Source organism: Anopheles arabiensis, chromosome 2 (genome assembly GCF_016920715.1).
Source record: "Anopheles arabiensis isolate DONGOLA chromosome 2, AaraD3, whole genome shotgun sequence".
Taxonomy (NCBI): domain Eukaryota; kingdom Metazoa; phylum Arthropoda; class Insecta; order Diptera; family Culicidae; genus Anopheles; species Anopheles arabiensis.
The window spans coordinates 49,021,464-49,044,396 of record NC_053517.1 but is presented as its reverse complement, the minus strand read 5'-3'; the positions used below and the strand labels follow the sequence as shown (position 1 = coordinate 49,044,396).

Genomic DNA, 22,933 nt, shown 5'->3' with positions numbered 1-22,933 from the left:
TGTTATTTCAGTGACGAGGCAAACAATCTACAAAAATTATACAGGGACAAAATATTGAGGAAAAGCCATAGTTGAGTTAAATTAAAGGAACACACGAGGCTCTGCAGCAAAACAGTTAGCTTTTCAGTTAAAAATTCAAAATCTCACAGCCAAATGTTATCGTCGAGTCTTGAATGCAACATATTTGTGTTAAAGCACGAATATGAAATCTTTCGTTAAATTCCTTTCAAATCAAATGAACGTTGCTCATACAATTGTGAATTACAGAATGCTTATGCCTATATTTTAGCTTATTAAAATAATGTTTCTCAAAACTACGATCGATTACACTTTGTAGTCTCTTTACATATAGTTTAAGAGTTGCAGGTATTACTGAATATAAATATATTTACTGTTGATGTTTTCTGAAAACTACCGTAGTAATATTCGAATAAATTTCATTCAATTTAAAATCAGAAAATGATTTACTATAATGTTGTCCAAGTAATGAAAACAAAATATTTACTGAAATATGATTTTTTCTATAAAATGAGTATCCCCACTGCTGTCACATCAACTCCATTTATTGTGTTATAATTGTTCTTCATATATGCAGAAAATATGTTAAATGATATTAGAGTGATACACTACTTTATCGTTAAATTATCGTTAAATGGAGTGTTTAAAGTCATTCTTAAAATCATGAAAAAAAAACTGATATCTATTTTTTCTATAGATTCATAGTTTGTGACTAAATACTACAATTACTTGAATGCAACCTGAAGCAATCGTTTTTTATACGTTTCTCGCGCTTATGTAATTGGCATCATGTTTGCCACCTCTTCGTCAATGCTTCGCTGTATATTTGCTGACTCATGGCTGCAATAATCCGTGAAGCATAAGAAAATCGTCATCTAAGAGGTATTTCATATCCTCTATAAGCAAATATTTAAAAAAAAAAACGCCTTGAAGCTATGTAGCGCACACGGAAAAGAAAACGAGAGCAAAACCGGAATTGCGCGTTGTTCAGTCCAATGCGCGTTGTTGCTTCAATTAGTTCGAACCGCATGGTCGTCGGACCTTCGAGCAGCACATGGAATGGATTACCGTTTGCCCTTAGCGTGCCGCAACCGCATTCCAATCTCCGCATAATTTTTAACCCTACGTCTTACCTTTTAGATCACCGCATTTTCTCACTCTTTCTCAACTAGCGCAGATCAGTAACCAAGGAAAAGAAAATAACCTTTTGTGTATGTGTATCTGTAAGGCATTGGGTGATGTATTTCTATAATGTATTGCGACCGCCCTGCTTGTAAGCAGCACCCACCGGTGAAAGGTGGTTTAGGACAGTTTACAGTTTAGGACAAGAATTTTGCCTTGAATTCGTCGGCACCGGCCTGGTTCAGAGCGTATCCGGGGGCGTTTGCTTTGCAGCGAGCGAACCACGCAGCCACGTTCGGGTAGGGGGCAAAGTCGAAGCCGGCCACCTCGTAGGTGGCGATCGTCGCAGCCAGACTCAGATCGGCAATTGTGAGATCGTTGCCAGCGGCATACTCCTGACCCTCCAGGAAGGTGTTCAGGAAACCGACGGCATCCTTCATCTTCTTCTCATTTTCCGGGTTGGCCGGCTGCTTGGCGAAGATTTGAGGATAGTGGTAGTCAGCGAAGCGCTGGTACAGAGTGCCCATGTCGAAGTACAGTCGCTGGTTTACGACGGCACGCTTCTGCGGGTCCTTCGGGTACAGCTTGTCGTCCTTGCCGTACTTCTCCGCCAGATAGATCTGGATGGCACGCGACTCCCAAAGGGCGAATCCATTGTCGACCAGCGTTGGAATGCAGTGTTGAGGATTGAGCTAGAAAATAAATCCGTACCATTATACATTTACAACTATATAAGGATTGCACACAACAGGTGTTTTTTTCTTAATGTGTGCACACGTGTTCTTTATTGTCTAGTGTGCATTATTTTACGAGCACAACCGTTCAATGTTTAACTTTATCGAAAAAGGGTCTAGCTGCTTCAGCCCAGCTCCGGTTTGTGTCCGAAGCGGGAATCAATTCGGGCATGCTCTTATACCATCGCAGAACATTTACATACGCACTGAAGTCATACCCTGCCACCTCGAACGTAGTAAGTGTCGCGTACAGGCTAATATCAGCTAACGAATAACCATTTCCTCCCGCCACAAACCGTTCACCCTCGAGAAAAGTATCGAGAAACGCTAAAGCTTCCCCAATTTTTGCAAAGTTTGCCTCATTAGCTGGTGCTCCCTCGAAGATTTGTGGATAATAGTAGTCGCCGAAGCGCTGATACAGCGTTCCCATGTCGAAATACAAGCGCTGGTTGACGATGGCTCGTTTTTGTGGATCGGTTGGATACAGAGAGTCGTTGTTGCACGGTTTCCCGTACTTCTCCACCAGATAGCACATGATCGCTCGAGACTCCCACAGAGCAAATCCACTGTCCACGAGCGTCGGCACACAGTGCTGTGGATTCAGCTACAAACGTAGATCACATAATGGAGGAAAACAAGATATCAAGAAGGGACCTCGAGAGCATTGGATTTGGCACAGGATAAAAAAAAAACCATGCAAAAGTAAACAAACCATTGGTGTTAAACAACATGAAAAATCAACAAACAGACTTTTCATTTTTATTGTAAATACATGTTAAAACAACAACACTCCAACCCGTAGATGTCACCAGCTTTACAAGCGTTGAACCGGTTTACTTCTCAAAGTACTTCTTGAACTCCTCAATGCCAGCCTGGTTAATCGCGGCGCCGGGCGCTTCCTTGCGAATGTTTTCGTACCACGCAGCGACGTGTTGGTACTTGGCCAAATCGAACCCGGCTACGTCGTACGTCGAGATTGTGGCCAAGATGGACAGGTCGGCAATCGTGAGACTATCACCTGCCACGTACTTGTGCCCGTCCAGGAAGGTGTTCAGAAAGCCAACTGCATCCTTCATCTTCTGTTCATTTTCTGGATTGGCCGGCTGCTTAGCGAAGATTTGAGGATAGTAGTAGTCAGCGAAGCGCTGGTATAGAGTGCCCATGTCGAAGTACATTCGCTGGTTTACGACGGCACGCTTCTGCGGGTCCTTCGGGTACAGCTTATCGTCCTTGCCGTACTTCTCCGCAAGATAAGTACAGATAGCGCGGGACTCCCACAGGGCGAATCCATTGTCGACCAGCGTTGGAATGCAGTGTTGTGGGTTAATCTTGGTTAGGAATTTGGGAGTGACGTGGGGTTGGTAGTGGGCAGGAGGAGTTTACAGCATCCAGGATGCGTCACACGTTAACCAGAGCGTAAATAAAGAAAAACAAGCCAATTGATAAGGAATAATTTTAATCATCTATTCGGAATTGCACTCAATTTGTACTATCGGAGAGACATAACACAAAACAATTGTTTAATCAACTTCATTGTACGCCAAAGAGAATCCAAATTCGAGCATTATTGACACACACGAGATCAAACGGAAGTTCGAGATAGGAAGCTGCATTGTGTTGGTCCGCCAGTAACTACAAGACCAGTGAAAGCAACAGCATGATAAGAAATGAAAGCTGATGTGTAATGAATCAAGAGACAAGAGATAGGAAAACAGGCGATGTACAGAGCACAGCAAGCCAGCTAACAAGCCGTGCGACCCAAGCCGCCCAATTATTTTTGTCTGAAATAGAGCCCAAAAATTTTTGCTCCCGCCAAGTTCTTATCAGCAGCCGGTACTATATTGCCGGTCTGCTCGTACCATCGGTGGATGTTTTCATATCGCCGCAGATCGTACCCGGCAGCTTCGAACGTTGCAATCGAGGCCAAAATGCTGAAATCCGCAATGGTTGGATCATCTCCGCCCGCGACGAACCGCTCGCCCTCGAGAAAGGTGTTGAGAAACTCGAGCGCCTGCTCCATCGAACGCAGCCGATCCGGATCGCCGGCGACCTTCTTGCCAAAGATCTGCGGATAGTAGTACTCGGCAAAACGTTGATACAGTATGGCCACATCAAAGAACAGTCGCTGGTTAACGACAGCACGGCGGCGCGGATCACCCGGATACAGCCGTTCTGCGAGGGCTGGATCGTGGGCGCAGTACTTCTCGACGAGATAGATCTGGATTGCACGCGACTCCCACAGCACGAACCCGTCCTCATCGACCAGCGTCGGAATGCAGTGTTGCGGGTTTAGCTTTTAGTGTTTGAGATCATAGGAGTGTACAGGCTCGTTAAAACGCATCCAGAAAAAAAGCGGCATGCGAAACAACATGAATTTCCACGCCGCATATGCATGCGCTCATGAGTGAGTTTTAATGGCCGCTGATTGCATCTGGACGAGAAGCACGAAGACATGTGAAAAACTCCCCACAAATGCTAATCTATATGAACACAGCAACCACAGTGACGCGAATAAATGAAACCCCCACCAACGGACACCAATGCAATGAAAAGGTGTGGTATGATATGCAGTTCTCGTCTCGCTGACGCATGCATTTGCATATTTTTCTTTTTTTTACAAATGGAAGTTCCAAATTAAACTCATCAGCCCATACAAGGACAATGGCGACGCGCGTACGATTGATTGAGCTGGAGAAACTTTTTCATCAATCCAAAATGGCGATACGGCGGTTTACCGCCCCCAGCTACCATGGCAACAGCTATACACACACAGCAACGGGGAAGCATAGCTTGCCGGCGTCACAAACGGCCATTCTCTTTTACGATCCCGGGTGATTTCTTCCCTTACTTGTGCAACTTCTTCCTAACCGCCCTGTCGCTTGAACACGCAATTGAAGCTCGAGAAAAATCAATGAGATGGAAATGAGAAAATTGATTTTTCCTTCTGCGATGGCACACTTTTGGCGTTAGAACCAAACTACACATTAACGCACACACAGACACACACGTTCAAAAAACACAATTAAGACAAGCACACTGTTGAGTACACATGCGGATGGAACGGTTTTCCAAACGGAAAAACAAACTGGGTACAATGAAAAATGGATCCCAAGATTGGTTCACCTACCTTCAGGAACTCCGGCTTCATGTGCTCGCCCTTCATCAGGTCGGTGAGCTTCAGGTTCAGCTCAACGCCAACGGCGGCCGCCGTCATCTGGACGGCACGGCACGGGGCAGATCCGGGTAGGTAATAGAAATCCATGATGATTAGTGGAGAATGGAGATTCTGGGGACGGTAACGAAGCGAAATGGATAGAAACGAGAAACTTAGTACGATGTGTCTTAACGTAGCAATTAACACTGGTTTCTTCAACACACACACACACGCGCATCTAGAGATAATAAAAATCTCTTTGAAACAAAACACAACTCACCAAACACAAACACAATTAATGAGATACACTGACAGACGATGCGGGAGACAACACGATTGCTGTGACGATGATCCTCAACCAGCGAAGACTTCGACAGTAATACGCGATCCGATGGCTTGCCGGGCCGCATATAAACGGCCGACGCTTGCTGTGTGTTGGCACGCAAACATCGAGAACCAACACAACGGATTCGAGCGATGTATTCACGGTGGTCAGAAATAAAAGGTAGGAATTATTAGATATGTTTTAATTTGTTCCTTGAGTTTTAGTCCCCCTTAAAGAAAAGGAAGGGTGGTATTAAGTTGTTTTAACATTTTTTGTTCCATTTTAATCAAGTTAAGATTTCTTTGACGATTTCTTACTTCATAGTAGAAAAAATTAGATATTTATTTTGTAATTTTTTGTTTGTTTTTGAACAGCTTAAAGCATTGAAAACATGTAAAATATATATCCTATGACATTTGAAATTAAATTGATCCCATAGTGCAGCATCTGCTCCCCATGTTTGGTCGTATCTGTGGGGCACCGACACACGAAAGCAGCATCACGTCGCGATACGCCAACACATTGAAACGTTTGCCGGCCGGTTTTTTTCCCCTACCGGGGACGTGGGCAGCGGTTATATCCCCCCGTACTCCCGAGCTGCAACTGGCCCTGTACCAGTCAAGATGGCTTTCAAATATTGACCCATAGCAAATGAGTGCTTCGTTGCAGAAAAACTATCACACAATCGCAGGGAGGTAAAACACACCAACTGGAGGGTGCGATGCAGTGAACTGTGCAAGTGCATCTGCCCGCAAATGCGTGCCCCCTTCGTTCGTAGGACATAAAATTACCTCCGCTAGCCTGCCCTGTAGGGCGGTCGAAAATTTTCTCAAACAAGCGTCCCCTTCGTTTTTGGCAACTGTGTGCGTGTGTTTGGGGCCGTGTAGATTCGACACACGAAACGTCCAGAAGAGTTTGGCGTGCCTTGCTTGCTACACACATCCGCATCCACTTGTGCCTATTCATCCATCCTCCATTGCCGTTACCGTTGCTCACACGAAAATCCCCTGCGGTGGGGGACGATGACTTTGTGTGTCGTTTCGGGCGAGCGATTCAAACGGCGTAACTACTCTACAACGGCCACGGTGACGTGGGGCAACTGGAAGTTTTCGGTTGAGGTAAAACTATCACGGTAATGGTAATACAACTGCAAGCCTGGCCTCGACATGGGCAGCGCAGCCGAAAAATTGAAAGTCATTGCCGCGGCGTGTTAGCTCATCGGTTTTGCCGACGGATGCTGAATATTTGCCGAGCGATCATGGTGTTGGTGATGCCACCCTGCATTGCAAGAGATAAAAGATAAAAATTAACACCGTGCTATGATGCCTACACGAATTCAGATTTTAATAATTAGCATAAACCACAACCTGTTGCAGTTTTACGATTTATATTATATTTCAGGATATTTAATAATGTATACGTTTTTTCCTGTATAACTTTTTACTATAATTTGCATTTGTAAATTCCATGTATATTTTATTTGATTTTTAAAGACTTTGGAAATACATTTCGTACGCATACACCAATACCGAGCGCGTTTTGAAATTGTATTTATACTAGTCCCTAACAGATGACGCCACTGAGTCTTTAAGAATATTGGAATCACAAGGGTTAACTGAAGTCGTTGTATCAGTATTTTACAACAATTAGTATAGGCTAATATTCATTCTTCAATTAATTTGTCACATTTTTATATTATGTAACGCATAATAAATCATGTTTGAAAAATGAAAAAAAAAATCAATATTATTGCGTGCTGTAGAACGATAGCAACACCTGCTGCTGAGTGAATAAAGGTGCGTGATAAGCACAATCACGCTGGCAGCTGATTCAGTTCACTAGTAAAGAGTTTATGAGCTGAAATATATACAAGGACCATACTAGTTAGCATCTTGACCTACCAGCTGATTGGAGGGAAATTACGCACCTGACCTCACGTAGCCAATCAAAGCGAAGTAAAATGGAAAGTTTCTAGCGGCGTTGAACAGAGCACGAAACAAACAGAAATACGCTTAACTAATTGCACCACTTCAATGTTGGTTTACGGTGCGGTACAAAAGTCACGCAACAGTTTGAGCAGAATTCCTATTATTTTAATGTGAGTGACGAAGAGTGCTTGTAAAAGTATTACTTAAAGGTATTAACCTATAAAAGAGGACATTGTACGACTATCTGTACATGTATTTTTAATGAAATATTTAATATTAATTAAATTGTAAATAATCTGTTTGCATTTTGCATCGAGTAACATGTAATTAATTAAGTTGATAAAGTATTTCAATGAAACTGGAAACATTAAACTGCATACACATCAGATTCCATGAAGACCAGTAACACATAATAACCGCTTGAGCACACCATCTTAAACGATTACTAAACCGAAAGCACCACAGCACAACACAGTGTGAGGCCTTCGACATGCCATGGAGTGTATTACGTCTTGTACAATATGGGTTCTGGAAAACATGTGCAGTCATTATCCATTCTGTTGAAAATTCTTATACTGAACCATCAATAGCTTTAATAAACCAGTTCGATCGATGCGATCAAACAAATTTCAAACACCACCCGTTTTTGTTCTCCATCATTGCCGGTGACGAAGCATTTTCTGGATTGTCCAGCAAGAAAATTAGCATCAAAAATTAGCTGCCACTCAATTGTTTAAATCATTCCATTATGCCATAACGAGCCTTTTGCAACATTCCCTCTCTGTGTGCTGTGCGTGAAGTGCACGTGCATAGAACATGAATGCAACATTCCTGCATCGCGCGTGATTATGGGTCGGCTACTGTTGATAAGCCTTAATTTCCGAAACAAAACCGTTTGTCAACCATCTGGCACGATGTGCGTCAGACGGGCAAGCGGACGAATAGGCTGCCGAGATTGTAGAACTATGGACGCTATAATTATTGTAATTTCTCACTCACGCTCTGATGTGTTGGACAGTGTGTTTGTGCTGCTAGTTGGAATGCGATGTAAGTGGAGAAGAATGTTGGTGACGTAATAAAGAACAGCGTGCATGGTCGTGTGTGCGGTATGAGTTTCGAATACGGCAATTTGATTGCTATTCAGAGTATTAACAATTAAATCGAATTTTGATATGAAGCGATACATTTACTCCTTATTGAAATGAATTTCATTATAACAATGCTTTTATAGTAACATGATTACTCCAAAATGCAATTAATTTTCACAAAACACGCTAAGTTACGTCCCAAGCGAAACTCTTGCCGTCGCTTCAGTGAAACATGTTTTTGAAAATATGTCCTAATTCTCTAAACCCTCATTGTGCGCCCCGTTGTTGTCCCACTCAAAAGTAGTGACGACACGCGGAAATCATACGCTCCCACCCCGTGCCAGAAGTTCGCACGATGACGAACAACTTTGCAAAAACGTCGCTCGCTCGCGCGCCTTCGCCTAGGCAACCGAATCGAACCTTGAGGTACCATAACAAAACACCGTACCATAGTAACAGGTCTCCTCCCATTCCCTGCCCATTCCTATGCGCCATGTGCTCCAACCGTGGGCGCACTGATTTCCGAAGGGCTCGTTGCCAGTGTACAGCCCGACAGACCGGGACGGTCCTACATACATTGGTTGCACGTGCACGGCCGTTCCCTTTACTACGGTTTCAACAACCCGGAGGCCGTGGCTGTGTGTTTGGTTGCAGTCGCGTCGATGGACGATGGAGATGCGCTGAAGTCGCTTGTATGTCCAGCTACGTTCCAACCACTCGTGTTCAGTTCCGATCTATCCGTCCGTGGGGCGTGTGTGTGTACGCGCGCGCGTTGTTCTAGACCGTTGCATGTTAGATACCGACAACTAATTGCGAGAGTTTTCTAAAGGGTCCAAGGTCTCTGCGGTACGGTTTGCTAGTGACACATCCGAACCGGGTCCAGTCGTGCATGATTCACCCGGAAATCTTGAAAGGCAAACTCGCAAATTTGATGTTTGCAAGAAACCCGTTCCAGCGCAAACCATCGGCGACATCATTGTCCCAACGCAATATCTCTACATTTTAGCAAACGAGTTTAGCAAAGGAAACTCTCGTGGCCAGGCCGGGTTGGGTTTGGTAGATTTCCCGGAACCCCTTCCCGCAGGCAAGGCCACCCCCGGCGCCAACTACAACGAAGCTCGAGTATTTGTTCGGCTTCACGGTGCTGATTCACCGACCATAGTGTACTGGAACTGACGTGGCATCACGTTGGATGTCGATACCGAGAGTTCTGTTCTGCTTGTTGTGCCACAGTCTACCGCAGGTCTACACGATCCTTTGGTACGTCCGCTCTGGACCATCCACAGCTGGTTCGAACCGTTGAAAGGATAACACAACCACCACCACCGCCACCACACCATCATCACCGTCAAGCTGGGTAACTGTATCGAGAGTGTTGCCGTGATCCAATCCAAATTTGTCAAGTAAGTGTGCCGGAAGCGGTAATCGGAAATGTTAATTGGGTGATTAGCCGGGTGCGTGCTAGCCGAAGCGAACAGGCACCCGCCCATCGCGTTATGCTTTCAGGCGGTACTATTATTGTGGTCATTAATTTAATCCTTTTCCTAGCTGGTACCGCTCTTAGTGTCATTTGTGTTACGCTTTATCCCGGCGGCTTGGCTGTTTCCATTTTTGCCCGAGCGTGAAGCATAATTAGAACGATACGCGAGCTCGGGTGTGATGTGCTGCATTTTGATCGTTTCGTTGCGTTTTTTGTTTTGATTTGCAGGCGCGGCCCAATGATGCCAGTGCTGTATTATCTGCCGCCATCGCCACCGTGCCGATCGGTGCTGCTGCTGGCCAAGATGATCGGCGTCGAGCTGGAGCTGAAAGCGCTGAACGTGATGGAGGGCGAGCAACTGAAACCGGACTTTGTCGAGCTCAACCCACAGCACTGCATACCGACACTGGACGATCACGGGCTGGTGCTGTGGGAGAGGTAAGAACACCGCGGTGGAACGTATCGATTTTCCTAACACAACCCCATGTACCTGTTTTTTTTAAAGCACCAACATAAACTTAAACCTTGGCCCCATCAAAAGCGACGAACGTGATGTGTTTTTCTTATCATTCTCAATTGCAAGCCACGGTGTTCCCGGTTATTTTGGAGGAACGCGTTATTTTTTTTCTTTTGGATTTTCCCCAATTTTCCAATGCGTGTGTGTTTATTGGATTTTCACCTTACCTCACACGAGCGCACGGGTGGGGGGATGAGTTCCGTAGATCTATTTCTGGGTGCTGGGCACGTGATACCACGCGGCCAGCATGAGTGTGAATGTTGTAAGCGTGGGAAAGCGACACACCGGTGAAAATCAATGACACAATTCGGCGAAATGGTTACCGTCCGTGTTTCGTGGCTTCGTATTGAACGATGGCCGCGGTGGTAAATGATTATTAATGGAACAGCCCATTCGTGGCAAGCGGGCGGGCTCAATGAAGACGAAGCGTCGAGTATTAGTTGATGTTTGTGTTTACGTGCCTGTGGGCTGTCTTTTTTTACGTTCCGATGCCGAGTTTCAAGGCGTCAAAGGATAGCTTTAACACACTTTCACACAGTTGAAAATGTCAAACGAGCTACTAGGTTATAGATCGTTCGATTGCATGACTGAAGTGGCTCCGTGTTGAAAACAATTACCTCACCTTCTTATCGCCTTTTGTTGTACTACTTTATTGCTAAGCAGTTGTTAAATAGTATACTTCCTCATGGTACAAGTTATAGAGGAGATAGAAAAAAGCACAGTAAGAACTATAAAAGCATACTAAAACGCCTCAATAATTGTAAACCGCAAATGGCTTGCAATGAAGAATGTTGGATTTTAAGATTAGATTTAAATTACTGATTGAAACAGGCGAATAGACCAATTGAATTAATTTTTTAATAGAAAAAGCATAAAGCTGCTTCATAGCTTAAAGCATTTGTCACGTAACGGATAAAGTATTTATTGATTTATGTATTTATGTATTTATTTTTATTTATGTATTTATTTATTTATTTATTTATTTATTTATTTTTTTAGTTATTTATTTTTTTATTATTTTTTTTTATTTATTTATTAACTATTTTTTATTTGTTTATTTATTTATTCATTTATTTTTTCTCTATTAAATTATTTTTTATAAATTTATTTATTTATATATAAATTTATTAATTTATTAAATTATTTATTTATTTATTTGTTTATTTATTTATTTATTTATTTATTTATTTATTTATTTATTTTTAATTTATTTTTTATTTTTTATTTATTTCTTTATTAATTTATTCGTTTACTTTTATTTCTTCATTAATTTTTTGATTTATCTAGTCATTTTTATTTTCTTATTTATTTATTTGTTTATTTGTTTTTTTTATTTATTCATATCTTGTTATTAATTTATTTATGTATCGTTATTCAATGGACATAACATCGAAATGAAATATAAACCTTCTTTATATTAAAAAAAATTACATAAAACAGATATGTTCGGCATCAACATTATATTATTGTTTGAAAAAGTAGTCCTCTTCCACTTAACTCCAATTAGATCAATTAGATACTCGACATTGTAGAAACTCACGATAAGCATATCATTTAGACAAGATCTCAGTCAAATTTAAACGACATGGAACATTTCCAACACTAACGTATTACATGAACAAAACACGAATATTCCATTCCGCAGCCCTTACCTTTTCTGAGAATTTGTTAGTCTGCTCTATTTAATGTGCCTCAATTAAAGCATAATCTTCCCGTTCCAGCCGAGTGATTCTTGCGTATCTGGTATCAGCTTACGGGAAGGATGAAAACCTCTATCCGAAAGATTTTCGCTCCCGCGCCATAGTCGATCAGCGGCTGCATTTCGATCTTGGTACGCTTTACCAGCGTGTCGTCGATTACTATGTAAGCAAACACCTCGTTTTTGTCGTTTGATATTTGAAGCTAACGTACATTCTATCGCTTTTTTGCTTTCTCCGCACTGCCCGCTCCCCACCCAGTTTCCAACCATCCAGCTCGGCGCTCACCTAGACCAAACGAAGAAGGCAAAGCTGGCCGAAGCGCTCGGTTGGTTCGAGGCAATGCTGAAACAGTACCAATGGTCGGCGGCCAACCACTTCACGATAGCGGACATTGCGCTGTGCGTCACGGTCTCACAAATCGAAGCATTCCAGTTCGACCTCCACCCGTACCCGCGGGTACGTGCCTGGTTGCAAAAGTGCAAAGATGAGCTACAAGGACACGGCTACAAAGAGATCAACGAAACTGGAGCAGAAACGTTAGCGGGATTGTTCCGGTCAAAGTTGAAGCAGTAGTAAGGTTGGGTCTATGTGAAGTCGGGTCGGGTGAAGTCGGTAATGGTTAGAAATAGCACTGTTAGCTACATTTTTCTAAAGCATAAGGATGTACTTGCTCCCATTTGTCGTTGTACGCTAGTGTATAGGCAGTTTGTTATTCGAAGCCTTTTTTAAATCTCTTAAATAAACCATATCAGACAAAGGAGCGCTTTATGCAACTCGTTTTTATTTAACTTTTCTTATAATCTTATTTTCGAACCAGTTTTTTAAGAATGCAGTGGAAACTCTTTGAAAGGATGTGAAGAAAGAAAACAAACAATCTGTACGACAACAAAAATTTAAAAAATGTCTAAAAGATAAAAAAGGTTTCAAAAATATCTTTAAAACTAGAAACACCAAATGAATGGCCCGATACCAACACAGGTAGTAAGAAAGCAGATCTTCCGATTAACAAATGAATGACTGAAACTGTTCAGCCCTTTTTCCAAAGGCTTACAAGTGGAACACCACACAGATGGGCGAGTGGGTTATTTGGATGTTGACGCTGAACATGCTCAAAATTGCACGCCAACGATAATGCTTTTGACACTTGACGCACCGGGACATACTGGAAAACTGAATTAGAAAAATGATGCACAACATACACACACACCCGTCGAGGATAGCAAAAGGATACCGTGACAATATCTGCCATTCAAAGAACCTACTTTCGATCCTACCTGTGGAGGTGTTATCGCACATTCCCTTATGCTGTGTTACAACAAACAGCAAAAGGTGTGTGCACCTGCAGGACGTGCAGTGCAAATGACCGGATAGGATTTTCGAAAGCCCATTACAGCTACATTATCAGTGCAAGGGACAGGATGTGCCAGGATAGCGATGTACCTGTTGTTTTTGTTTTCTCTTTTCCCCGTCCCTCGACCTGTCCCATTCTTACGTTTGCACCTTTACCCTGAGTGGTTTACGTTTTGTGAGCGATTTCCTTCCCCGTTAGAGCTAATTGCAAACCAATGTAAATCATTTCGGTTCGGAAATCTTATCTTACTTCGTCTTCCTGGAATGCTGTGCCTTCATTGTTTGGGTTGGATCCTTGCAAGTGAGAGCTAAGGATGCTGTGAGGCTGACGGCCATATAAGAGCGCAAGGACACGCTGAGCTCAGAGTTTAGTTGCACACCAACCGTGTTCCAGTGCAGAAGTCACTCAGTTACGTTCCTGTGTTATAAAGTCGTTCGAAACCGTGAGCAAGATGTCGTTTCTATTGTTGCTTTTACTAGCTGGTACCACTTTGGCCCAGCCGGAACAATCTGGCCAACAGTCGCAGCCACAGCCAGCAGTGATCAAACCCATCACCGCAGTAGAAAAACCTCTGCAGCTCGAAAATCCAGCGTACGATCCATCGCTATACCAAAAGTTCCTGCCACAGGATGCTGTTCAGCAGTACGTTCACTCCTACACCGGCCACCCGTACCCGGCGTCACCCTACTTCGGTGGTGCCCCGTTCGATTCTGGCACCGCATTCGCTGCCATTCCGACCGGCGGATTCGAAGGGTTTCTCATTCCGGCCCCGATGGAGAAAGACTCACCGTCACTGCTCACCTCAATGCGCACGTTGCTGCCCAGTGCACGATCGTTGGTTACGTTTGTGGGCCGCCTAGTGTCCGTGTTGGTCGGTTCAGTCGGAGTGCTGTTCTTCGGCACGATTCTCACCTCGCTGACCTGTTTCTTCACCCCATTCTGCACGCTGTCGTTCCGCAATGCCAAATTTCTGACCGGCACTCAGGAGACGGCCCAAGACATCGTACAAACCGTCGGCGAACAGATCACACCCGAGCGCGTTAAGCGTGCGGCCGAATTCCTGTACACTGCGATCGATCGCTTCCAGCGGCTAAATAACGTCGTAAAAGAGGCCACCGAGCGGAAAGCGGCCGTTAGAAGTTGAACCAGAATAGTCGCCCCACTTCCCTTACCTACTAAGTCAGCATGCATGTATGTCAATACGCTCAATAAATATATTTTCTTCATTCGTAAGCATTTCGTTTCGTTGGTGGTGGTACAGAATGTTGTCTAATTAAATTTTCCGAAAAACACGCCTTAATTGCATTCAGCGCACATTGATGACATCATTTTGATTTCGATGATCTGGATAAGAAAAGTTAGGTGTTTAAAAATATGAACATTTTCCCAACCACTAACAGAGCAGGTGCAGACATGTGATCGTGATCAATACTGCTTCCAGCGGGATTCGCTATAAAACATCTTCGCCTAGCCATGCTCGTCGTCAAACGTGAGTGTGCGAGTAACCAGTCCGTCGCTTCCAGCTGGTGATGGATTTCCTGAAGGATCTTAACCAACCAAAGGTGTACGAGCTCAAGAAAGCCTTTTGCTTGTTTGATCTCGACGGTGATGGAGTTATTAGTGAGCAGGATCTAAAAAACACCTTCCTGACGCTCGGTGTGGACAAATCTGAGTACGACATCGATAAGATGTTCGAGGGGGTAAGTGGGACTGAATAGCTGAGCGTCACTTCATATTCTAAACATTCTCTCCAACAAGTGGATATCTCTAATGACACTAACATGTTTGATACAAGCTCCAACGCTGATTTGCATAGCATTTTCGATTCAAACGCCAACCTTGGAACCAACAAAGAACATTTTTCCACCAAGAAAATATTAACAAAGATGCTATCTAAACGGCTAGATCATAGTGTTCGAACAGCATTATCCTCGCCGTTTTCTCGAAAGGCCGCTGATTGCCTCAACTTCATTTACCAAGCAAGATAAAGAAGCAAATGAGCAAGAATTACCATCATTAGCATAGTCTGAAAGAACTTTCCGTTCTGCCATTTACAACTCGTTCGCTAACGGTCGCATGGAACTGTAGTTGCAGTACTCCCTTTTCCTCAACCGATGTAAACCAGCAAGAAAATGAACCCATTTGAAATTCAAATAAACTCTCGACGCCGACTAGTACCGGACGGAACCGGTAGGAACTTCGGGCAAGATAGGATAAATTGTAGCACCTTAGCTTCTATGTATTTGTTCGTATTTGTCCACTGCCGGAATCGGAAGTACCCATTACACCAACTCAATTAAAATCCGTAAATTTACCACCGTCCAAGGAATCGCCCAAAAACTCGAGTTCTAAGTGTGAAACATTGCACTCTCTCCTTACAGGTAGTGCAGCCGCTCAACTTGGACGTATTTCTGCTTCTGATGCTGCAGCGTGCCAACGGGCTAGCACCGCAAGATGTTATGGTCGGTGCATTCCGAATGTGGGACAAGGCCAACACAGGCTTCATCGACAAGGAACGGTAAGGAGGAGTACTGATGCGATGAGGACTGGGGAAGTGAACGGCCCCGGTCGATACGATGAATTAGGTCGAGCGGCTTGCCAAAAAACGGTATGGGAAACCGGGGCGGACTGGGTTTAATTAAAAAACTTTACCCGGCCGGAATGATTCGGTGAGATGCGATCGGCGCTTTCCACCAAAAAGGCCACCGCTTCGAGGCTAACCGAATGGGTCCGAGCACTAAAGCACTCCTCGCTGTTTGCAAACAGAACAAAACTGCGATTCTTCCGCTCGGAAATGCAAAGTGAAAAGGGCAAAAAGTTTGGGGAGTGTAGAAAAACTCAAACGTTCACTCGATGGTATGTGAATGGATGGAAATAGAGCTCGTGTATGTGTGTTTGTAGTTGATTTTGTTTAATGTTTCTCCCTGTGGTAAACGATCTTTCCGCTTTCGACCGCTGTGTTGGTTTTTTCTCTGTTTCCGTTTTTCTAGTTTCGTTCACGACATAACTACTTACGGTGATCGATTCACGCTGGTCGAGGCGAACGAAGCAGTAGATGACGCTGTCATCACACGCGGACCACAGCTCAACGACGAGGGACAACTGCTCGAGAAGCTGGACTATATGGATTTCGCAGAAAACATATCCGGATTCCAGAAGACGGATCATAAGTAGCTCGCCCCATGCATAGTGTAGTTATGCGAAAAGTATGCCACTGGACGAATCAGAAATGGAACACAAAGGAATGCAATGCTTCCACACAAAGCATAAGACAAAGGGAGAATGGGGGAAATGCTTTAAAATCAAGCAGACATGTAACAGCGCTTGGGTTGGACGATGTCAAATAATAGCAAATATGTACTGCAAAGAGCCAAGCATAAACGCCATAATGCATTAAACCATGTATACTGGGACATTTAAATAAAGAAACATTTTGAAACACAAACTCTTTGTACTATCGTGTGCTTTAATTTAATAAATCATCATTTATCAACTGGGAACGCTTTTTATGCCGACAGAAGGTTTGTTCTATTAATTAATTAATTCTACCAACTACATACAATGCAGGGCATACAAATATCAGAGAATATTCAGATTTGCTATACTTTCATCCGGTTCAAAGCGATTTTAAGAAATGCTCCTTCAATCAATCAATCGTCTCAGTTTTATTTGAAATTATTTTTAACTCGCCAAAATTCGGGCGGTGTAGTAAAACCTTAATCGGCGGTCAGTGAATGCACAGGTTTAAATCCTGTAATATATTTATTTGTTTAATATTTTTGACGTCCGTTATGTCCTAAGTAGACATGCCGGTCGGCCGCCTGTATAGGTTTTCGGAGACTTATTCAGCACCACGCAGTCGGGTAGTCAGTCCTTAGCAAGGGAGGACGGTCCATTCTACCAAGGAATCGCCTCAGTATTGTATTGTCTCTTTTCGTGGTTAAACACTTAAAACTATACCTTATGATGAATCAGATGCTATTTTCCATACAAAATAACAACAACATTTTTCAATGAATAAACTCACGCTGTATTACATTATTCGCGCAACTAGTAACTATTTCATTTTTTCATTTAGCTTCATAATTTCTTTGACTCTTGTTCATTTAGTTACGGATGAATTTCCATTTTGAATATACATTTCATGTAATTGCTAAACCGTGCTCTTACTTTTGGTTCCTAAAACGGTTGGCAGTAAAAATCACTTAATCTTTGGAGTAAAGATGATTCATTCTGTGATTCATAATGGACATATAAAGGCCCATTCGGGGCGTCAAGACGGGCAAGTTGTCAAGTCGTGCAATTTGACAACTATACCTAGGGATAGACTGCAAAAGACCTTAAGGCAGTTTATTAAGTTTATTTTAAAAACCATTATTAGCCAAAATCATCATTATCCACTCTACAGCAATGATACTGTCTAACCGAGAACTTTTGGAAAATGTAAAGGATTTTGGTGATAACAGTAGCTATACATAGATGGAATAAATAATTTCACCATCATTCATATTTATTTTAACATCGTTTCAAATTGTATATTAAATCACTTATGCGAATAGCTAATGCGTTCTACAGTTAAATAACTCTGTTCGAAATGTTGCTGCTTTTTTTGCTATAACCTGTTAGCCTGTCTGTCACTGTACTCATTGTAAAAACACAAATGCATCTATTCACTGACTAACTTTGATTCAACCAATTAAATAGTAATTGTTTACCTAGAGCTACACAAAAACAGGGATTGAACAAATAAACGGCACCCAATTCCAAAGTAGTTTAATTTTCTTTTTTAAATGCTTCCATGATTATCATCATTATCACTATCACAACAAATTAATTTCCCTCCATCCATCTCGCCACTGTAACCAACATCAAATATTGACTCTATTAAACAAACTTTTCACAACAACGTTTCACCGCTGTGAATTAATCATCATCTAAAAGCGTTCATTGATCGTCTAACCTAAGCCTAACGGGAAAATGGTGAGGCTAGGTGGTTTGGTTGCGGTTTGCGTGGATAATAAATTACGCATAACCGAGAACCGGAAACCCCAAACACCCTTAGTAAAGAGTTTCGATGTGAATGTTTTGATAGTGCCAGTACGAGTACGGTATGGTGGCTGTATGATTTTTTTTATATTACCATTAACTCTGTCTACGAGCTGACAAGAACGTTTTCAAATCAACTGATTGATTTGTGCAACACAATTTCGTTGTAAAATGCGCCATCATCGACAAGCTAGTCCGATTCATCATGTTAAAATACAGTAAGCTAATAAACGGCACAAAAAACGGCCGTGTGATCATAAAAGTACAACGAAGGACGCACACTGCACTCAAAATAAAATGCATTTCTTTCTGCACAGTAATGCCATGTCGGGTCATCATATGCAACCAAGGTCGCACAGTGAGACATGAGGAAAACTTTACTCTTCAAGTGCCACTCCTGTAAAGGAAAAACAGTGAAATGCTTTCAGCGGATGAACTTTAATTGCTCCCTCCACTAAAACGTAGACCCCTATGTTGGAGACTGGTCAGTACCCCGGAGAGCAAATCACTGTACCAGGATGGTAACATGCTTGTGAAAGAAAGCGTTTTGTTTCTTTTTCCTTACCCTTAAACTCACCATTCATATTTTGCGCGAGCTGAAATTTACTTGCAACACACACACACACACACAAAGTATGCTGCAAAGTTCATTAATCAACCGCTTCTGTCAGAGATTCCGGTACGATGCTGTTTGGCGTCCGGTGTAAAATGGAGCAAAATAAAAGGTCCAGGCTACCACTAGATACGGCTTCGACTGGGGTTGTAAGATATCTGGCGAATATTTTAAGACGTTTGCAAACTGATGTTAAGCGGCCAAAATCATCCATTAAGATGTTTGCCCCGGTATGCTGCTAGGTCTGACAGAAGAGGCTGACCGGAGGAAGAATTCACAGGAAGTGAAAGTTAAATCGAGCTCGAGATGGAAGTTATTTTCTAACTCAGTTTATAGTACAGTGAAATTAAATATTTATGTAGCTGATTATACATGCGACCAGCTTGAAGCATGGCTAGCGGAAAGCTCTAATTAATTTTAACTCGATTTCTAACTTTATTTCAATGAAAAACATCGCGCTTCTTCAGACACCATAATATCCGGGACTTTCGCCCAACCAACTTCAAAGGTGGCTTCATTAGCTCTGATAGAACATCAACTGACTTTGAAAAAATCTCCATTTTTAATTTGTCCAAACTGAGTACACAAACATTGTTTCAACCATGTAACACAAGCTCCAAACCCATACACTCGGTCAATGTTTTCTAATTGAGGAGAATTGAATTATATTTCAACAGGAACAACGACCACAGCTTTTAGGAGCTCCTACGGTCCTTTCGGCGTTAGCTGGAATATAGCTTCATTCAACTTTGCGTAGTGTGCAAATCATCCACAAAGCTTATGCAGCTCCACCTATGTCTGCCCATTAGCCCTGGGACATTGCTCAGAAAGTAACCTGTACTCGGTGTACGTTTCTAGCAAAGTTTTTCACCCTCTAGAGATTGAGTTTTCCAGCTCTTGCTGGTGTACAACACATAACCATTTTATGTTATGTGGTCATTCCAACTGGCAGTTAAAATGTTTGGAAGGCTATATCTCGTTCTCAAAATGTCAACGCGTTGTCTAATAATTCATTATTAAAAACCAATGCTAAGGATTAGATGGTACAAAGGATTGGGACTAACATGGTACAAAGGATAGGCAGCCGATTGAGTATGAATACAATCGGATTGAAATGGATTTTCTTTTCCGTACATATAGATTTTATAGAGATTCATCGATGTGAAAGTCGATTTATGAACACACGCTAGACCTGGTAGAAGGAATTGGATCATTTCCTTTTACAAAGGGTATATCCCTTGGTTACAAATCAAAGCTATACAATGGAAAGTATTTCAATTTTTGTGAAATGTTATCCTTCAATTTGAGAAATTTGGCTTAGGGCTTTAAAATTACCGTTCCTGATGATCCAACACATATTACAGCTGAATGTTGAATCATTCGGTTATTCTTGGTACAAATATATCTAAGACCAAACGCCTTCTACCTTTCACACACTCATACTTTCTCTCTGTCTGGTATTATGGTTTGTTTGAACCATGTGGGAGGTAATTTCCTATTCGAGCCATTAGTTTGTAGCCCGCTACCAGGACTTTGATTTGTTCTGTCACGTGTTGCCATTGCCAACCTCCTAGCGCATTTGGCTGAAGGCCCTAGCATTCAAGCTCAAATCAGCAACACGTGCCTGCGCTGATGATGTTTTCCTCCATCAGAAACACACAGCACAGCACTGCCCATTAGAAGGTGGCCAGAAGTTAACGGCCCGTGCTGTCTCCTTTCATCCACAAGCTCCTACGATTGAAGTCACAAAGCAAAAGGCTAGCAGCAGGAACAAAGAGTTAAAAAACATTCAAACTCGTCCTCACAGTGCCATTGCCTTCGGCGTAGGTAAACATGCTTTGGATGGCAGGGATGGGACAAAGATCCTGTAACCACGGGCAAGATCCGGCCTGCACGTCGAGCACGTACGGAACTCGGTGCGCTCGTTTGTACACGGAAACACGCACCGGGGTCCAAAAGCTAACGAAACGAATGGTACATATGAATTGCAGACGCTTTGCACCTTCCGGGGTCTGATACGATCTGAAGAAACGAGTTGCCGTCGCCCTGTCTCAACGTGTCCATTTCGCTGACAGAGCTTTGCCGGGCGTATTTTTCCCGGTAGGCAAATCACACACATACAGGCACTGACACATACACCACACCGGGCGACTGAATCTAAACAAGCATCTTGAAAGTCCTTCCGGGACGACACAGACAAAAGTGTCTTTTGGGAGTCTCTTTCTTTTTTTCCCCGTAGCTCCGATAGCAAGCAGACAAGGACACTCGCTTCTGGTACACCGTGTGACAATGCCTACAAAAAGTGTTACCAGATCGGGTGCTGCTCCAGCTCACCGCTTGCACCCGCTGCCCTAGCTTAACCGGCACGGGATATCCCGTTTTCCACTTCGCCATCGTAAGCCCGTTGGCGTCGGCCGTGAAAAAGTAACATTCGCACATGGCTGCACAGTCCCGGGTGCGGACGCGGGAGATAAGCTAACGGGTGGAATCGAACCGAACGCTCCGATGTTGATGCCGGGCAAGCAATTTTTGGGAAGCCATTTCGGGCCAAATGCTTTGCGAGTCGTCGCCCGAGCGTCGTTTGGCATTCGTTTCGACTCATTTCACGCGACGCTAGCCGGAGCGTGGCGCTACGTTATGTGAAACTTGCTTTTCGCCACAGAGAAAGAAACGTTCCCGTTTGGAGCACTTTAGTCCGGGAGTTTTAGGGATGCGAATCGATATCGGATGCCAGCGAGGCGTTCCATCCGATCTTGGACTTCTTGGCACTGGATGACAGGCTTTCGTTCATTGATTTGGTGGGTGCTGCTGCCAGAATCGTGGCCGAGTGCACACGAGGATAATCCAACTCCAAGCTTTTCCAATGTGGGCATCAAATTACAACGGAATATTTGCTGACCATTTCGCACTCACTCCCGCAAGATGTGCAGTGATGCACCGCTGCAGTATGCGGCGTAACGGGTGAATAAATTTTAAAATCTCCCTTCTATATTTGCCAACCGACCGATAACCGCTTTCGGCAGGAGCTTTACCACCGATATCGTTGAACGGTGGCTGGGAGAAAATGGAGATGATGAACTTGCAGCACGCAAACAAAAAGTGCACCGGAAAAAGGCTGTAATTTCCTCCGGCATGAGAAAAAGTAATCGGAAAGCCGTGTCTACGGAACGGGCGGGCCAGACCCAAATGTAGGCCAACGGAAATGAAGAAAATGGAGCGAAAGAGTACACTGAAAGTGTACTTACGAGAGCTTTAGATTGAACTTGTTTTGTTTGCTCTTTTACAAGCCGGTTAGCGTGGAAAAATAACAACTGAGAAAATTGAATGTAAACACAACGGAACGGCCCCATCGCGGAAAAAGGTACAATTGAAAACCTACCATAAAGCAATAATCGTACACACACACCCGTGTGCACCATCTACTGTGCTACACCCTCAAATGGTAAGGTGCGGATGAAACATATGTGTAGTATCTTGACTTACCGTTCCTTGCCGAAACAAAAAGCCACCCCCGGGACGTGCGAAAAAGCGGCTCGAAAACTTAAAAACAACGCCACCCATGCGCTTAGCAACTTGAGCGAAGCCGTAAAGTTTACTTTACAGCTCATGCGAGCACAATTGAAAAGCGCGGAAAAATTGAACCGTTTGCTCACATTCTCACATGTGAGTGTTGGAGATTTTACATTTTCAGAATTGGAGGATATATTTTAAGTTGTTTTTTTTACTCACCTGTTTCGTGCTTTCCAGTGAGATCCACCCACCGGGTAGCTCAGGAAGTTTAACATGGTGTGCGTGTATCTATTTTTATATTTTCAGCGGTACGAAAAGGCTACGTATGAAAAGATAATAAAGCCAGG

General features: G+C 43.2%; 4 protein-coding genes across 7 annotated transcripts; 3 read left to right on the top strand and 1 right to left on the bottom strand.

Moving 5' to 3' along the window:
- Window positions 1-1,223: 1,223 nt before the first annotated feature.
- On the bottom strand, window positions 1,224-5,444 carry LOC120893653 (glutathione S-transferase 1). 4 transcript variants are annotated; one of them, XM_040295667.1, is made up of 3 exons: window positions 5,309-5,444; window positions 5,002-5,160; window positions 1,224-1,832 (listed from the first exon to the last, which is right to left on the bottom strand). In XM_040295667.1, exons 2-3 carry the CDS (start codon window positions 5,134-5,136, stop codon window positions 1,338-1,340), a joined length of 630 nt encoding a protein of 209 aa, XP_040151601.1. In that variant the 5' UTR covers window positions 5,137-5,160; window positions 5,309-5,444; the 3' UTR covers window positions 1,224-1,337. The 4 variants fall into 4 exon arrangements, with proteins under 4 accessions (XP_040151601.1, XP_040151600.1, XP_040151602.1 ...); XM_040295666.1 differs by lacking the exon at window positions 1,224-1,832 and adding an exon at window positions 1,866-2,478; XM_040295668.1 differs by lacking the exon at window positions 1,224-1,832 and adding an exon at window positions 2,589-3,202.
- A 3,480-nt stretch (window positions 5,445-8,924) lies between these two features.
- On the top strand, window positions 8,925-12,826 carry LOC120896443 (glutathione S-transferase D7). The gene is made up of 4 exons (XM_040300572.1): window positions 8,925-9,772; window positions 10,078-10,287; window positions 12,088-12,229; window positions 12,325-12,826. The coding sequence occupies exons 2-4, from the start codon at window positions 10,088-10,090 to the stop codon at window positions 12,637-12,639; spliced, it is 657 nt and encodes a 218-aa protein (XP_040156506.1). The 5' UTR covers window positions 8,925-9,772; window positions 10,078-10,087; the 3' UTR covers window positions 12,640-12,826.
- A 117-nt stretch (window positions 12,827-12,943) lies between these two features.
- LOC120896442 lies at window positions 12,944-14,617 on the top strand. The gene has a single exon (XM_040300571.1). It carries the CDS (start codon window positions 13,869-13,871, stop codon window positions 14,559-14,561), a length of 693 nt encoding a protein of 230 aa, XP_040156505.1. The 5' UTR covers window positions 12,944-13,868; the 3' UTR covers window positions 14,562-14,617.
- Window positions 14,618-14,912: 295 nt separating this feature from the next.
- Window positions 14,913-16,853, top strand: LOC120894080 (myosin regulatory light chain 2, smooth muscle minor isoform). Its single transcript, XM_040296449.1, has 3 exons — window positions 14,913-15,117; window positions 15,799-15,935; window positions 16,408-16,853. The coding sequence occupies exons 1-3, from the start codon at window positions 14,947-14,949 to the stop codon at window positions 16,589-16,591; spliced, it is 492 nt and encodes a 163-aa protein (XP_040152383.1). The 5' UTR covers window positions 14,913-14,946; the 3' UTR covers window positions 16,592-16,853.
- The last annotated feature ends 6,080 nt before the right edge of the window (window positions 16,854-22,933 follow it).

Bases quoted from the DNA above. Each gene is read 5' to 3' on its own strand.
- LOC120894080 (XM_040296449.1), top strand. From the start codon at position 14,947: ATGGATTTCCTGAAGGATCTTAACCAACCAAAGGTGTACGAGCTCAAG. The intron at 15,118-15,798 runs GTAAGTGGGACT...CTCTCCTTACAG, and splicing joins TCGATAAGATGTTCGAGGGG to GTAGTGCAGCCGCTCAACTT. The intron at 15,936-16,407 runs GTAAGGAGGAGT...CCGTTTTTCTAG, and splicing joins GGCTTCATCGACAAGGAACG to TTTCGTTCACGACATAACTA.
- LOC120893653 (XM_040295665.1), bottom strand. From the start codon at position 5,136: ATGGATTTCTATTACCTACCCGGATCTGCCCCGTGCCGTGCCGTCCAG. The intron at 4,168-5,001 runs GTAGGTGAACCA...AAACACTAAAAG, and splicing joins TGAAGCCGGAGTTCCTGAAG to CTAAACCCGCAACACTGCAT.
- LOC120896443 (XM_040300572.1), top strand. From the start codon at position 10,088: ATGATGCCAGTGCTGTATTATCTGCCGCCATCGCCACCGTGCCGATCG. The intron at 10,288-12,087 runs GTAAGAACACCG...TTCCCGTTCCAG, and splicing joins GGGCTGGTGCTGTGGGAGAG to CCGAGTGATTCTTGCGTATC. The intron at 12,230-12,324 runs GTAAGCAAACAC...CTCCCCACCCAG, and splicing joins AGCGTGTCGTCGATTACTAT to TTTCCAACCATCCAGCTCGG.
- LOC120896442 (XM_040300571.1), top strand. From the start codon at position 13,869: ATGTCGTTTCTATTGTTGCTTTTACTAGCTGGTACCACTTTGGCCCAG.